This window comes from Elephas maximus, chromosome 19 (assembly GCF_024166365.1).
Source record: "Elephas maximus indicus isolate mEleMax1 chromosome 19, mEleMax1 primary haplotype, whole genome shotgun sequence".
Lineage (NCBI taxonomy): Eukaryota > Metazoa > Chordata > Mammalia > Proboscidea > Elephantidae > Elephas > Elephas maximus.
This window is the reverse complement of record NC_064837.1, coordinates 31,107,048-31,122,462: the sequence shown is the minus strand read 5'-3', so window position 1 is coordinate 31,122,462 and position 15,415 is coordinate 31,107,048. Positions and strand designations below refer to the sequence as shown.

At 40.2% G+C, this 15,415-nt stretch overlaps 1 protein-coding gene across 2 annotated transcripts in view; it reads right to left on the bottom strand.

The window, feature by feature from the left end:
- The window catches only part of DDX52 (DExD-box helicase 52), a 31,080-nt gene extending 19,296 nt beyond the window's left edge, over window positions 1-11,784 (bottom strand). For both annotated transcript variants that reach the window (XM_049860393.1, XM_049860392.1), the window contains exons 1-6: window positions 11,675-11,784; window positions 10,183-10,381; window positions 8,937-9,067; window positions 5,512-5,697; window positions 1,999-2,142; window positions 1,193-1,304 (exon numbers count right to left, since the gene is read on the bottom strand). In XM_049860393.1, the coding sequence (XP_049716350.1) occupies window positions 1,193-1,304; window positions 1,999-2,142; window positions 5,512-5,697; window positions 8,937-9,067; window positions 10,183-10,381; window positions 11,675-11,761 (859 nt within the window). In that variant the 5' untranslated portion in view covers window positions 11,762-11,784. The remainder of the gene's footprint in view (window positions 1-1,192; window positions 1,305-1,998; window positions 2,143-5,511; window positions 5,698-8,936; window positions 9,068-10,182; window positions 10,382-11,674) is intronic.
- Window positions 11,785-15,415: the final 3,631 nt, after the last annotated feature.

Below are 15,415 nucleotides of genomic sequence, written 5' to 3'. Positions count from 1 at the left end.
AGCAAAGCAGAGTGCAAAAAAAACTAAAGACACAAGGGAACAATTAGTTCAAAAGATTAACGGCCATGAACCAGAGCCTACACGATTCCAAGGCCTGAAGTACTAGATGGTGCCCGGCTACCCCTACCAACCACTCTGACTGGGATTACAACAGAAGGTCCAAGAAAGAATGGGAGAAAAATGCAGAAGACCAAATTCACAAAAAGGACCAGACTTAGTGCTCTGACAGAGACTGGAGGAAACCCTGAGACTACGGTCCCTGGACACCCTTTTAACTAAGAACTGAAGCTACTCCCAAAGTTCACCTTTCAAATCAGGCAGGCCTACCCTGGAGGTCATGGTCCCTGGACCTTTTGTTAGCCCAAGACTGGAACCATTCCTGAAGTCAACTCTTCAGACAGGGATTGGACTGGACTATAAGATAGATAATGATACTGGTGAGGAGTGAGCTTCTTGGCTCAAGTAGACACATGAGACTATGTGGGCAACTCTTGTCCGGAGGCAAGGCGAGAAGAAGGGGACAGGAGCTGGTTGAATGCACACAGGGAATACAGGGTGGAGAGGGGGAATATGCTGTCTCATTAGGGGGAGAGCGACTAGGAGTACAAAGCAAGGTACGTATAACTTTTTATATGAGAGACTGACTTGATTTGTAAACTTTCACTTAAAGCACAACAAATTAATTAAAAAAAAATTAGGCAGGCCTATAAAGCAAATAACAACACACATGAGGAACGTGTTTCTTAGATCAATCAAGTATATGACAACAAATGTGGAACACCTCCCCAAAAGATAAAACCAAAACGGTAGGAAGGGACAAGAAAACTGGATGAATGAGACCAGGAAACCCAGGGTGGAAAGAGAAAAGTGAAGAGCGCTGACACAATGTGGGGATTGCAACCAATGTCACAAAACAATTTGTGTATAAAATTTCGAATGAGAAACTAATTTGCCGTAAACTTTCACCTAAAGCACAGGGAAAAAAAAAACAAAGATGCCTCTGGTAAAGAACCACTGGTCTGTATTTATGTAGTTGCTGGGCAGGAGCAGAAGGTGGAGCGGGGGGAAGGTGTCTATTTCAGCTTCTCTAAAAATCAAACCAATTATAAGACTACACTTAACAACTCTTAGGTGGATGTTAGAATACTTGTAATTTCCAAATCCCTTACATATCCAAGAACGAATCCCTTACCAAACTTCTTAGATGATTTAGGTCCAAATTTTTTGGCTGCCACTGCTGCTTTGTGAATCATGTGTATCCTGAACCCTGTTCCCTCAGAGATTTTTAATAGTTCTCGGTGAATCTAAAACAGAAAATAATAAAAAGCAATAGCTGCTAAGATACTTGTATAAGATCTACAGTTTTTTTCTATTATTAACAAAATTATTACTGACCCATGAATATCTGAAATTAAGTCTGCAATATTCTGTAGATTAACCTGCAATCTCAGCTTTTCAAAATTTCAACACCCAATAACATTCAATAGTTTCTTCAGGCCTAGTAAACTAGTTCTAAGAGAGAAAACCACCCTTTTTCTAATCTGTTACATATTCATTTTAGAATACAGCAAAACTACAAGACTATATATACTTCTTGGCATGTATTTATATTGTTACTTAAGCAGATTGGGATGATGGAGCAAATCACTATTAGTTTTACATTCGCAAAAACTGAGATGAGGTTTTGTTTTTCAAGGTTTATTTTCTCACGAAAAATAAATTTTAGATAGGGACTGTATATCACAATAGCCTCTCAACTTTAAGGATCTTAAAGTACTTACCAAGAGGTCTAAATGTTAAAACCATCATCTTTTAGGAAATTACGAAAAGGCTTAAGAGACTTGCCCATACGTGGGAAGACAGAGAGCAGTAGTATGCTCTGTACATTAATACCTGACCATGACAGAGATGTGGACCTTGCTCTTTGGAGACCTTTTTATTTGAAAGAGCACAGGAGCAAACACCAAACACATTCTCTTCAAAAGCTACAAGTCATACCTGGCTGGCAAGTTCTCGTGTTGGTGATATTATCAGAGCCCTGAAGCCTTTATTTGTGGGTTGTTTCAGCTGCATTAAAATGGGAATGCTAAAAGCCAGAGTCTTTCCAGATCCAGTAGGAGCAGAAGCCAGAAGTTCACGACCCTAAAAACATAGAGTACACTAAGTACAAGGAAAAGTGCATAAATTTTCAGAGTCTAGTTAAATAATGCTACCAGCCACAGAAATAACAAAATTATAACAAATCCAATCATTCAAGTCCCCATCTACTTTTTAAACTTAACCCATAACAGCTTTTCTAACATCTCCCAGCACTGTCACCACCACCCCAAGGAGTCTTTGGGTACTGACACTTAAGACCACTTGTACTACCTGAACTCTATAAAGAATGTAGATAACTGAAACCCAAAGATTATTCACAAACTCTACTATACACATTCATTTCAATTCTTCTCTCCTACTAAACTCTTTTACAAAGCAAAATTAAAAATCAACTTTTTGTCCTAATATTTGTGTTGCTCAATCCCTAGGAAAGGTTTCAGTAAAATACAGAATGGCTGAAAGAAAAAGTGGCTTTGTCCTGATGTATGCTACAACATGTATGAACCTTGAAAACATAATGCTGAGTGAAAGTCACAAAAGAACAAGTATTATATAATCTATTTACATGCAATGTCTACAATAGCAAGTGGTTGTCCTCCATTTTGTGATTGTATTTTATGTTAAATAGGATTAGAGTGGGATTGTAATACCTTTACCAGGTCACATCCCTGATCCATTGTAAAGGGAGTTTCCCTGGGGTGTGACCTGTACCACCTTTTATCTCTCAAGAGATGAGATAAAAGCTAGCAAAGAGGGTGGACCTCATACCACCAAGAAAGCAGTACCAGGAGCAGAGCGCATCCTCTGGACCTGGGGTCCCTGCGCCTGAGAAGGTCCTTGGCCAAGGGAAGATTGAGGACAAGGACCTTCATCCAGGCTGACAGAGAGAGAAAGCTTTCCCCTGAAGCTGACACCCTGAATTTGGACTTTTAGCCTACTTTACTGTGAGCAGAGAGGGGGGACCTCATACTACCAAGAAAGCAGCACTGGGAGCAGAGCACGTCCTTTGGACCTGAGGTTCCTGTGCTGAGATGCTCCCAGACCAGGGGAAGACTGGTGACAAGGACCTTCCTCAAGAGCTGACAGAGAGAGAAAGCCTTCCCCTAGAGCTGACACCCTGAATTTGGACTTTAGCCTACTAGACAGTGAAAGAATAAATTTCTTTTTGTTAAAACCATCCACCTGAATTTCTGTTATAGCAGCACTAGATGACTAAGGCATCATATGTCTATCAATAGGTTAATGGATAAACAAATTGTGATATATTTATGAAATGGACAAGTTTCAGCAACTAAAAAGCAGCAAACTACAAATATATGCAACATGGATGAACCTCAAAAAATTATGTAGAAATACTCAATACATGGAAGGTCAGCTCAACTGGACTGGACCAAAAGCAAAGAAGTTTCCGGGATAAAATGAATGCTTCAAAGGTCAGCGGAGCAAGGGTGGGGTTTGGGGACTATGGCTTAAGGGGACTCCTAAGTCAACTGGCAAAATAATTCTATTACAAGTTTTCATTCTGCATCCCACTTTGAAATGTGGCATCTGGGGTCTTAAATGCTAACAAACGGCCATCTATGATGCATCAATTGGTCTCAACCCACCTGGATCAAAGGAGAATGAAGAACACCAAGGTCACACGATAACTATGAGCCCAAGAGACAGAAAGGGCCACATGAACCAGAGACTTACATCATCCTGAGACCAGAAGAACTAGATGGTGCCCGGCCACAACCGATGACTGCCCTGACACCACAACAGAGAACCCCTGAGGGAGCAGGAGATCAGTGGGATGCAGACCCCAAATTCTCATATAAAGACCAGACTTAATGGTCTGACTGCGACTAGAGGAATCCCGGCAGTCATGGTCCCCAAACCTTCTGTTGGCCCAGGACAGGAACCATTCCCGAAGACAACTCATCAGACATGGAAGGGACTGGACAATGGGTAGGAGAGAGAAGCTGATGAAAAGTGAGCTACTTGTATCAGGTGGACACTTGAGACTGTGTTGGCATCTCCTGTCTGGAGGGGAGATAGGAGGTTAGAGAGGGTTAGAAACTGGCAAAATTTTCACGAAAGGAGAGACTGGAAGGGCTGACTCATTAGGGGGAGAGTAAGTGGGAGTATGGACTAAGGTGTATATAAGCTTATATGTGACAGACTGACTTGATTTGTAAACGTTCACTTAAAGCTCAATAAAAAGTATTAAAAAAAATTATGTAGAGCAAAAGAAGACAGAAATAAAACAGTGAATAATGTATGATTCCATTTAAAGTTCCATGAAATTCTAGAAGAAGCAAAATTAATATCTGGTGATAGAAACCGCAACAGCAGTTACCTCTGGGCACCCCTTTGGGTGGGGTGAGAACTAAATGAAAAGGGTCCCAGGAGAATTTTTTGGGATTATAGGAATGTTACATATCTTAATTGGCGCAGTGATTACATTGTTGAAACTCACTAACTATGCACTTAAAACCTACGCATTTTATTGTATGTAAATTGTATTTCAATAATACAAATACTGGGAAAAACCTAAATCAGGTATGTACAAAAATTTTAGAAAGTATCTTATTTCTGAAATAGTTCCTGGGCATCATAAGCTAAATCCAAAGTGAATAAACATAGGCCCCATTCTCAGACAGTTTGCACTCTAGAAAAATGGAAAAGACAAATATAATTGGCGCAAACACATGGTAAAATGTAAAATATAAGATAAAAATCATGGAAAAAAAAAAAAAAAAACACTAAATACCAAGGAGAATAATGTGTTCAGGGGAAAGGTGTTAGTAAAGGGAAAAGATCACATCTAGTTGCGGGGATCAAGACAAGTTTTATGGAGTGTTATGGACTGAATTGTGTCCCCCCAAAATGCGTGTTGTAAATCCTAACCTCTATGCTTATAGTTATAATCCCATTTGGGAGTAGGCTGCCATCATTATGTTAATGCGGCAGGATTAGTGTACAGTGTGTTTTGAGTCAATTTCTTTTGAGACATAAAAAAGATTAAACGTAAACTGTAAACTAGTGGTGGGGGGGTGGCTGCCAAGCCCATGAAAATTGCACAGCAGCAGCAGCTCAGAAGAGACAAGGACATTCTTCCAGAGCCAACAGACAGAAAGCCTTCACCTAAAGCTGGCACCCTGAATTCGGACTTCCAGCCTCCTACACTGTGAGAAAACAAATTTCTGTTTGTTAAAGCTACCCACTTGTGGTATTTCTGTTATAGCAGCGCTAGATAGTTAAGACATGGAGGCATGGACATTTGAGACGGGCCTTAAAAGCAAGAGAAAGATTTCAACAGAGGAGATTAGGTAGGAGATTGAAACGGAATTTCAAGGAAAGAGGGAAGAGAGTGAGCAAACACACAAAGAAAGGAATGTTAGAGGCATTCTAGACCTGCATACTCACGTGCAGCATAACGGGAATGGCCTGCATTTGGATTGCTGTAGGCACCTGGAAGCCTGCATCGAGAATATTCTGAAGTAGTCGAGAGTTGATTTTATATTCCTGGTCAAGTTGCTGAAATGTAGCAATTGGGTCAGGAAGATCTGTTCCTTGGACATGAATTTTGTGTTTATTCCGGAAGAAGTTTATCTGAAAAGTGAAGCAAAGGGGCCACCGTGGATATCGGCCAAATACATTGCCAGATGTTATCAAGTAACAATAATAGTTTCTGGGATAAACCTAGTAGCATACGGAACTTTTTGGTTACATTGCAAACCCTAAAAGATCACAGATATTAATCTTTTCCTTTTTTAAGAAAGATTCCTTTCATCTTTAAAAAAAATTACAGATATCAATCATGCTCTTTCATAGAAAGAAGACCTTCATAACAATGAACTCTACCCACGCTTTCTTCATATTAAAGTGTCACACTGCCATGAGTAAAAAAGGAGTACTGATGGTGCAGTGGTTAAGCATCTGGCTGCTAAGTGAAGGGCCAGTGGTTCAAACCTACTAGCTGCTCCACAGAAGAAAGATGTAGTACTCTGCTTCCATGAAGATTTACAGCCTTGGAAACTGTATGGGGCAGTTCAACTCTCTCCTACAGGGTTGCTGTATGTTGGGGGATGCCTTTCAATTATGGTGTTGGTGAAGAATATTGACTATATGGACTGCCAGAAGTACAAATCTCTCTTGGAAGAAATACAGCCAAAGTGTTCCTTGGAAGTAAGGATAGCGAGACTTGGTCTCATGTACTTTGGACATGTCATCAGGAGGGACCAGTCCCTGGAGAAGGACATCATGCTTGGTAAAGTAGGACGGTCGGCGAAAAAGAGGATGACCCTCAGTGAGATGGACTGAGACAGTGGCTGCAGCAATGGACACAGGCATAACAAATGACTGTGAGAATGGCGCAGGACTGGGCACTGTTTCATTCTGTTGTACATAGGGTCACTATGAGTGCAAACCAACTCAATGGCTCCTAATAATGAGTCAGAATTGACTTGATAGCAACGGTTTTGGCTATGTTGTTGTTGTAGTTAGGTGCTATTTAGTCGGTCCCAACTCATAGTGACCCTATGTACAACAGAATGAAACACTGCCTGGTCCTGGGCCACCCTCATAATCGTTGTTACGCTTGAGTCCAATGTTGCAGCCACTGTGTCAATTCATCTCGTTGAGGGTCTTCCTTTTTTTATCTGACCATCTACTCTACCAAGCATGATGTCCTCCTCCAGGGACTAGTCGCTGCTGATAACATGTCCAAAGTATGTGAGACAAAGTCGCGACATTCTTGCTTCTAAGAAGCATTCTGGCTGTACTTCTTCCAAGACAGATTTGTTCATTCTTCTGACAGTCCATGGTATATGGAATATTCTTCACCAGCACCATAACTCAAAGGCATCAATTCTTCTTCAGTCTTCCTTATTCATTGTCCCACTTTCACATGTATATGGAAAAAAAAAAAAAAAAAAAAAACCCAAACCCACTGCTGTCAAGCTGATTCCGACTCAGCGATACTAAAGGACAGAGTAGAACTGCCCCATACAGTTTCCAAGGAGAGCCTGGTGGATTCGAACTGCCGACCTTTTGGTTAGCAACTATAGCTCTTAACCACTATGCCACCAGGATTTCTGCATGTATATGAGGCGAATGAAAATACCATGGCTTGGGTCAGAAACACCTTAGTCCTCAAGTGCTTTTCAACACTTTAAAGAGGTCTTTTAGCAGCATATTTGCCCAATGTAATACTTCATTCGAATTCTTGACGGTGCTTCCATGGGCGTTAATTGTGGATTCAATTAAAATGAAACCCCTGACAACTTCAATCTTTTCTCCATTTATCATGATGTTGTTTATTGGTCTAGTGGTAAGGATTTTTATTTTATGTTGAGGTACAATCCATACTGAAGTAAGTGTTTCAACTCCTCTTCACTTTCAGCAAGCAAGGCTCTGTCATCTGAATATCAAAGGTTGTCAATGAGTCCTCCTCCAATCCTGATGCTGTATTCCTCTTCATATACTCCAGGTTCTTGGATTATTTGCTCAGCAAACAGATTGAATAAGTATGCTGAAAGGATACAACCCTGACACAACGTTCCTGACTTTAAACCACGCAATATCCCCTTTTTCTGTTCAAACAACTGCCTCCTGGTCTATGTACAGGTTCTGCAGGAGCACAAATAAAGTGTTCTGGAATTCCCGTTCTTCACGTTATCTATAATTTGTTATGATCCACACAGTCGAGTGTCTTTGCGTAGTCAATAAAACACAGGTAAATATCTTTCTGGCATTCTCTGCTTTCAGCCAGGAGCCATGTGACATCAGCAATGATATCCCTTGTTCCACATTCTCTTCTGAAACTGGCTTGAACTTCTGGACATTCCCTATCAATGTACTGCTGCAACAGCCTTTCAGTTTTCAGCAAAATTTTACTTGTGTGTGATATTAATGTGATCCAACAGGATGTGAAAATTATCGAACGATATCATTAATATCACACACAAGTAAAATTTTGCTGAAGATGAATATTTGGCTATGAGTGATGTTATCCATATTAAGGTGTCATACTCATTTTTTTTTTTTTTTTTTACTCATAGTTTTATATATAAATTGTCAGAAGGCAGACAATGAATCCATTTATTTTCTTCATATGGGACTAAGCATGCAAGTCTAGATGCTTTTTCATGATTGACCCTAGAACTTTACTATGCAACTATATATTACAAGTGAGTGCCAGAAGTGGAGTCCAGTGGTGTTGATTTGGTTTGTTTGCCCATTCTCTAATCTAGAGACAACCACATTCTGGATTCTGGGTTACTGAAGCACTGCCACTGCAATCTCTGAAGTGAGGTGAACACAATTCTCCACCAGCAACACATAGGTAAACAGCACATATGATAACAGTATACTTGTTTCTTCTGTATACTACTTACCCTTTTCTCAAGTTATAAAAAAGGTTCTTAAGAATTCTAACTCTCTAATCCCTATCAAAGGAAGTATCTCTTAACCAGTGAACTCAACACAGAGAAAGGGGACTAAATTTTATGTTTATCCAAGTGGATTGACAAGTACGGCCCCAGGCCAAAATCTGGCAGCTCCACAAGGGTATGGAATTAAAAAGGGGGAATTCTAAACACACTGAAACTTGAACAGGTCAAGAAATATATAGCTATAGCTAAGAATTTCAAACTTTAAAATGTCCAGCCAAAGCGCAAATGCCTAATTTGTTTTAAGTTTTCACTAAAATAAAATCCAATATAATGTAATTAATCTTCTACCTTTGCAAACTATAGTCATTTTTACCAAGAGAATAACCCACGTACAGTGGAAAAAATCACTAGGTCAGAAAAACATACACTTTCTGGGCTTAAGACATTTTTTCTAACCTTTTCCTTTCTGAGATGCTCCAACTTGCCTGAAGTTAGTTTATTTTCTCCTTTAACTTTTTTATCTTCAATCTTGGCTTCCACAGATGATATCCACTGTATAGTAGCTCCTTCTTCTGGAGACGTAATTTCTAAATAAATTTTTAAAAATTAGAAGATTTTAAGTGTGACATTCTTGGGTATAGCAAAGAGGTTACTATCTTCACACTAAAAAAAAAAGTACTAGCTGATGATAAGAGGAAGTATAAAAATTAGAAAAGGACAGATTAGTTCTATGTTGCTATATTCAGAGCTCTGAAGTTCATCTTCCTTTTTGGTTGTTTCAGCTACCTTAGAAGGTAAATGGTATGGTTGTACACTTGGAAATCACAAGCAAATTAACTGAAAGACTATTTAAATAGAGAATTAAGGTAGCCAGCTTTTCTATACCCAAACAACAACCAGCTAGAAAATAAATATGAAAGAAAAGATTTTACTTACAACAGCAATAAATGCAATGCAATACTTAGGAAACGTCAGTACTATAAATACAGCAATTCTCCTATAAATAGGACTAGTTCAATTAAAAGTAATGACAGGATTTTGGTAAGTGGGTTTCTAACTTTAAAGTTTATAAGAAAAACAAACGTATGAGAATAACCTAATAAAATCTAAGAAGAGTAACAAGCAAAGACTAGCCGGTATTTAAAATTTTTTTTCAACTTCAGTGAGGTGTAACTGATGTACAATAAACTGCATATATTTAAAGTATATAATGAGTAGTGACCCATTAAACCATCAGCACACATGACCCATCAATCCATCCCTAGGCAACCACTGATCTGCCTTCTGTCACAGTAGACTAGTTTGGTTTTTCTGAAATTTGATATAAACGGAATCTTATAATACATATTAGTCTTGGTCTGGCTTCTTTCACTCGGCACAGTTATTTTGAGATTCACCCACGTTGTTCCACGCGCTGACAGCTCTTAACGTGTTATGTTTTGCTAGGTAGTATTCCACTCCACGGATATATAACAATTTGTTTATCCATTCACCTGTTGAAGAACATTTAGCTACGACAAACAAAGTTGCTATGAAAATTTGTGTACAAGTTTATTGCAGCAATATTTTTAGTGGCAAATACCTGGAAACAACCTGAATGCCATCAACTGACATACTGTCTGACTTGTACCCATAAGCTTGTATTACTTTTGTAACTGAAAAAAATTAAAGAGAAAAAGGATAACAGAAACCAAGCACTAACCTGGAGTCATCATCTTTCTCTTTTTCTTGTTCTGTTTCCTCTTCCCTTCGATTAAGCTTTCTTCTTCTTTCTCTTCACCTTGGAGTTCTTGATGCATTCTGGATGTGCCATACTCACCTGGGACAGACTTCTTGTTTCCAAAAAAGTCCAGTCCCTGCAGCACCTCTGAAGAATTAAAGTCATGTTTCCTTTTTCCTAACTAAAAACAAAAAAATTTACAATAAAATCTACTAAGAGATAGCATTGCTTTCATCCAAGCAGGACTGGCAGTAAGAAAGACATAAGCCCACTGACTTCACCCTTTTTCTTTTTTTTAAAACCTAATCACCAAATATTTGTTGAGTTGGTAAGTGTGTTTGGGCAAATGGAACCCAAGATATATTTTCTGACCTCATAAAATAATCATATGAGCACTAACACCCATGTTACTTATGTACCTAAGACCCATTGCCACTGGCATATTTCTAGGCATGTTTACACATGAATTTACTTCATCCTTTCAACAACCCAACGAAGCAAATAGCATTATTACATATAAGAAAACTGAAGCATAGAGAGGTTAAGTAACCTGATCAAGGGTCTACAAACTAGTAACTGGCAGGCCTAGAATTTGGACCCAGATAATCTGGCTCCAGAATTCGAATTTTTAACTCTATTATACTGCCAGTCGGTGCCCTGGTGGCACAGTGGTTAAGAACTCGGCTGCTAACCAAAAAGTCAACAGTTCGAATCCACCAGCAGCTCCTTGGAAACCCTATGGGGCAGCTGTCTCCTATAGGGTCGCTATGAATCGGAATCGACTCAACGGCGACAGGTTTGGTTTGGGTTTTTATCTTGCCAAAGAAAGAAAAAACACACGTGTCACTTGAAAACCTTTTCGTGACTGTCCACTGTTGACAGCATTCAGTCCCAACAGCAAATGCTGACATTCAAAGTTTTTCAAAATCGGGCTCCAATTGGCTTCTCCTGAATTATCACTCACCACTTCCCTATGCAAGGCCCTTTACTTCGGAGCCACTCTTCTCATTGGTTACTTAACACGCGTGGGGTTGGGACAATAAGAACCATGTCCAGTAAAACGATATGTATACCAAGTCAAATCTGGACAGTGTACAGTGAAAGGATCTGTACTCTTCATTTTTATTTGTTTCTGCTTTCAAAATTTCCACCAATTTCGGCGAAAATGTTCCCTTTGAAAGGATTCCAACTTTGCCTTGAATAAATTAAGATGCAAAAAAAGAGCATTTCCGTGCCAGACCGAATTAAATCTACAGAATAATCGGAAAGAGTACATTCAAAACTCGGGACCTGAACCGGTTAGGTCTGCCGTAAGATGAATAAAAGAGGACAGAAAAGTTCCCAATTATCGTCAGGGCCAGGCTACCGGGTCACCGGGTGCGCTGGCTCCCCAAGCAGCCGGTTCATTCTCGGGCTCCTGCTCCTTCCCGGCTACTCGGCCCCCTACACCATCTTGTCCCCCTGCGCACATTACCTGAAATCGGGCTGCATCTGTCGAGAAGCGATTCACGTCGAATTTGGCCCCCGCGCCAAGCCGGCGAAAAAGATCGTGGACATCCATCTTTACCCAGAAAGCCCCGCGGCCCAACGGCGCCTGCGCAGAGGACTTCCTCTGCCCAAGACAGTCTCCCGCGGGACCGTGGGCGGAAGTGTCTCAGGGAGGCGGAGCCTGGCTGTGGTGAGAGGCTCGCGAGTTCTATTGCTGTATAAACACCCGCTGCGGTAGAGTCGTTTCCAACTCTTAGCGACCCTATAGGACAGAGCAGAGCTGCACCATAGAGTTTCCAAGGAGCGCCTGGCGGATTAGAACTGTTGACCTGTTGGTTAGCAGACGTAGCACTTCACCAGTAGGCCACCAGGGTTTCCATTGTTGTATCAAGTCCATCGTTAATTCACCAACTGTCTTTGACAAAGTATTTATGGAGACCCTCTTATACCAGACACTCTTCTAGCGTTTTAGGGACACTTGTTGAACAACACCTAAAATCCTTCTCCTCAGGAAGCTTGTATTCTAGTGGGGACAGAAGATGTAGTTATCAAATGAAGAAGCAAGATAATCTCTGAAATTGAAAAGTGCTATTGAACAAGTGAAAGTTTAATTAATAGAGAAGGGGCTACTTATAGGTAGATTAGTCAAATTCACGCTGATGAAATGATATTTGAGCTAATTGAATTTTCAGAAGGCGGCAGCTTTTCAGAGATCTGGAGAAGATCTTTCTAGATAGAGGAAGCATGTGCCCGAAGGAGGGAAAAGGTTTGGCACGTTGAGAGAATAGAAAGAAGGCCAAGGTAACTGGAGCCAAGTTCCAGTGAGGAAGAGTGGTACAGATAAATTAGAGGGACAAACGGAAACCAGATCTCATAGAACCTTGCAACAAGGGCATGGTAAAGAATTTGGATTTTAATCTAAGCACTCTGGGAAGCTATTCAAATATTTTTTTTAGGGAGAGAGCAAGATGATTTAGTTTATCACGTTTTATTTTTATTTTCTTCATACCTTAAATCCCTCAGCCTCTCTACTTGGGCACGTTAACCTCTCTTGGGCTCGTTTCCTCATTTATAAAATGAGAATGAAGATACCTACTTCGAGATTGTTCTGAGGATTAACCTAGGCTCATAGGCAGTGGTGTGTGTAGTGGAAAGAGCCTGGGCTTGGGCATCAGAAAGACTTAGGTTGAATCCATTTGCGTCACTTAATAATTTGATAATCTTGGGTGAGTTATTTCACTGGTCTGTGCCTCAGTTTACTCCTCGGTAAATTAACCCCCACGGACTGCTGTCGAGTTGATTCTGACTCATAGCAACCCTATAGGACAGAGTAGAACTGCCCCATAGAGTTTCCAAGGAGCGCCTGGTGGATTTGAACTGCTGACCTCTTGGTTAGCAGCTGTAGCATGTAACCACTATGCCACCAGGGTTTCCCCGTGGTAAATTAGGGATTGTAATATCTACCTTGAAGGCTAGGAGTAACAATGGTTAACCATACAGGGGTTGAAATGGTTGACGTGGGTCAGGATACTAGATATCTGTATCTATTCATGCAATCCTAATACATTGTAGTTATTGTTTAGAGCATTTGGAACAAAATCTCAAACACATTAGATGGTTAATAAATACTAGTTATTCAACTCCCATCAATTATCAGCTGTGTGACCTTGAACAAGTTACTTATCCTCTAAGCTTCAGTTCATCCTCCTGGAGTAGTAGTTCTTGACTTTAACCACACAGTAGAATCCCCTGAGGAGCTTAAAAACAAAACAAAACTGGGTCTGCCCCAAGAAATTCTGGTTTAATTGGCTTGGGATGACTTCCTGGCCTGTAATTTTTTAAAGCTCCCTAGGCAATTCTAATTATAGTCAGGGCTAAGAATCCCTGCTGGGATTACTTTCGTAAAGTCCAAATGGAACCATGTTGCTTGGCACTGGGTTTTTTGAGGGGGGGTTGCTTCTCTGCTTAACAATCTAGTGATTTTCCATTGTCTACTGAATGGAGTCTAAACTGCTGTAACTTGCATGTTATTGTTGTTAGTTGCCATCGAGTCAATTTTGACTCATTGGTCACCCCATGTGTGTAAAGTAGAACTGCTCCATAGGGTTTTCAAGGCTGTGACCTTTCAGAAGCAGGTTCCCAGGCCTGTTTTTCTGAGGCACCTCTGTGTGGTTCGAACCACCAACCTTTTGGCTACTAGTGCAGTGCTTAACCGTTTTGCTACGCAGGGATTCCGCAACTTGTATACCAGGCCCTGTAAGCAGTGGTTCTCGATCCTTTTTCTACTTCAGCATCTCAAGAAATATGACATACTCCTATAAATAATTTCAACCTGGGTTCAACTCCCAGCCCTATCAGTTATCAGCTGTGTGACCTTGAACAAGTTACTTACCCTCTAAGTTTCAGTTTTCACATCTCGTTTTAGCCATACTTCTTCATAACTCTGAACTTTCGTACATATTTTTCTTTCTTCCCATAATGTCCTGTCTCCCTTTCCTCCCTGTTAAACCTTATGTCCTTCAAAACTCAGTTTACATGTTTCCTCCTCTGTGAAGTCTACCCTGAATGTTCCCTCCTTGACATAATCCATCTCTTTCTTTGAGTTTTCCTAACACTTTTTAAGTACCTCTATTTTAGTTACTTTCCTGTTAACATCGTAATTGTTTCCACAACCATCCCACATCAGACTTTGAGCTTTTGGAAGTGTGGGCCTGTATCTCATTTATCTTCATATTACATTTGCTTGTATGGGGCCTGAGTCATAGTAAATGGTCAATAAATCTTGTTGAATTAATGAAGTGATATAAAATAGACAAAGATCCCTCCCTAAACCCGCAACCTTGTGAACTTAGGAATGGACCTGTGTCTTTTGCTTGGTGCTTTGTAATAAATTTTGGCTGATGAATGAATGAAACCAAATGGAAAATGTCAGAGGTATACTATTTCCTACTTTGGCAGTTCTCAGCTGAGTCATTAAGGGGCCATTTCCTCTTGGGAAAAAACAAAGCAGTGCTCTGGCCACAGAATTTTGTTTGCTTCACTATTTTAAAAGCATCATCAATAAAAGTTGTGAGGAAATTTAATTGTGCTTTTGTATAACTGGAATTTCTCCAAAAACCAGTATGGTTTAACTGGTAAACACACATGGTCTCTCAGCTGTAGCAAGTGAGAACATGAACTGTGTATAAAACTGCCGTGGGGACTAGTTAGGATATCTTGTGGTTATGAACAGAGTTTTCATTCTCTGCCTTAAAAGTGTGTTTTTGAAAATCTTCTCCTCACCTACGTGCTTAACATTCAGATAAAAAAAAAATTTTTTTTTTTTTTTTATTATTGTGTGCCAGGCATGGACGAGGGCCTAGGGATGCAGAGATGAATTAGGCACAGTCCCTGCTTAAAGTCAAGTAGGGATAGAGAGCTCTTTTCAAACAGAGCAAGGTAGTTCACTAGGTACTGTAGTCTAAGTTATAGGAAGTGAGAGAGTGGTTGCTCTGGTGGCAGAGGTGGGTGGGCTTTGTAGAGAATTAGAAAAGGCTTTGTAAAGGAGTTGAACCTTAAAAATAGACTTAAAATATAAAATGTTGACCAATTAGACAAGACAGGTAAGGGCATTCTGAGTAGGGGGAAGAACAGGAACAAATATAAGGAAGAGTGAAAACAGACTCTTGTGTTTGGGGATCAACAAACAGAAAACAAAGCTGGAAGGGAATGATGTATTAAGAAGCAA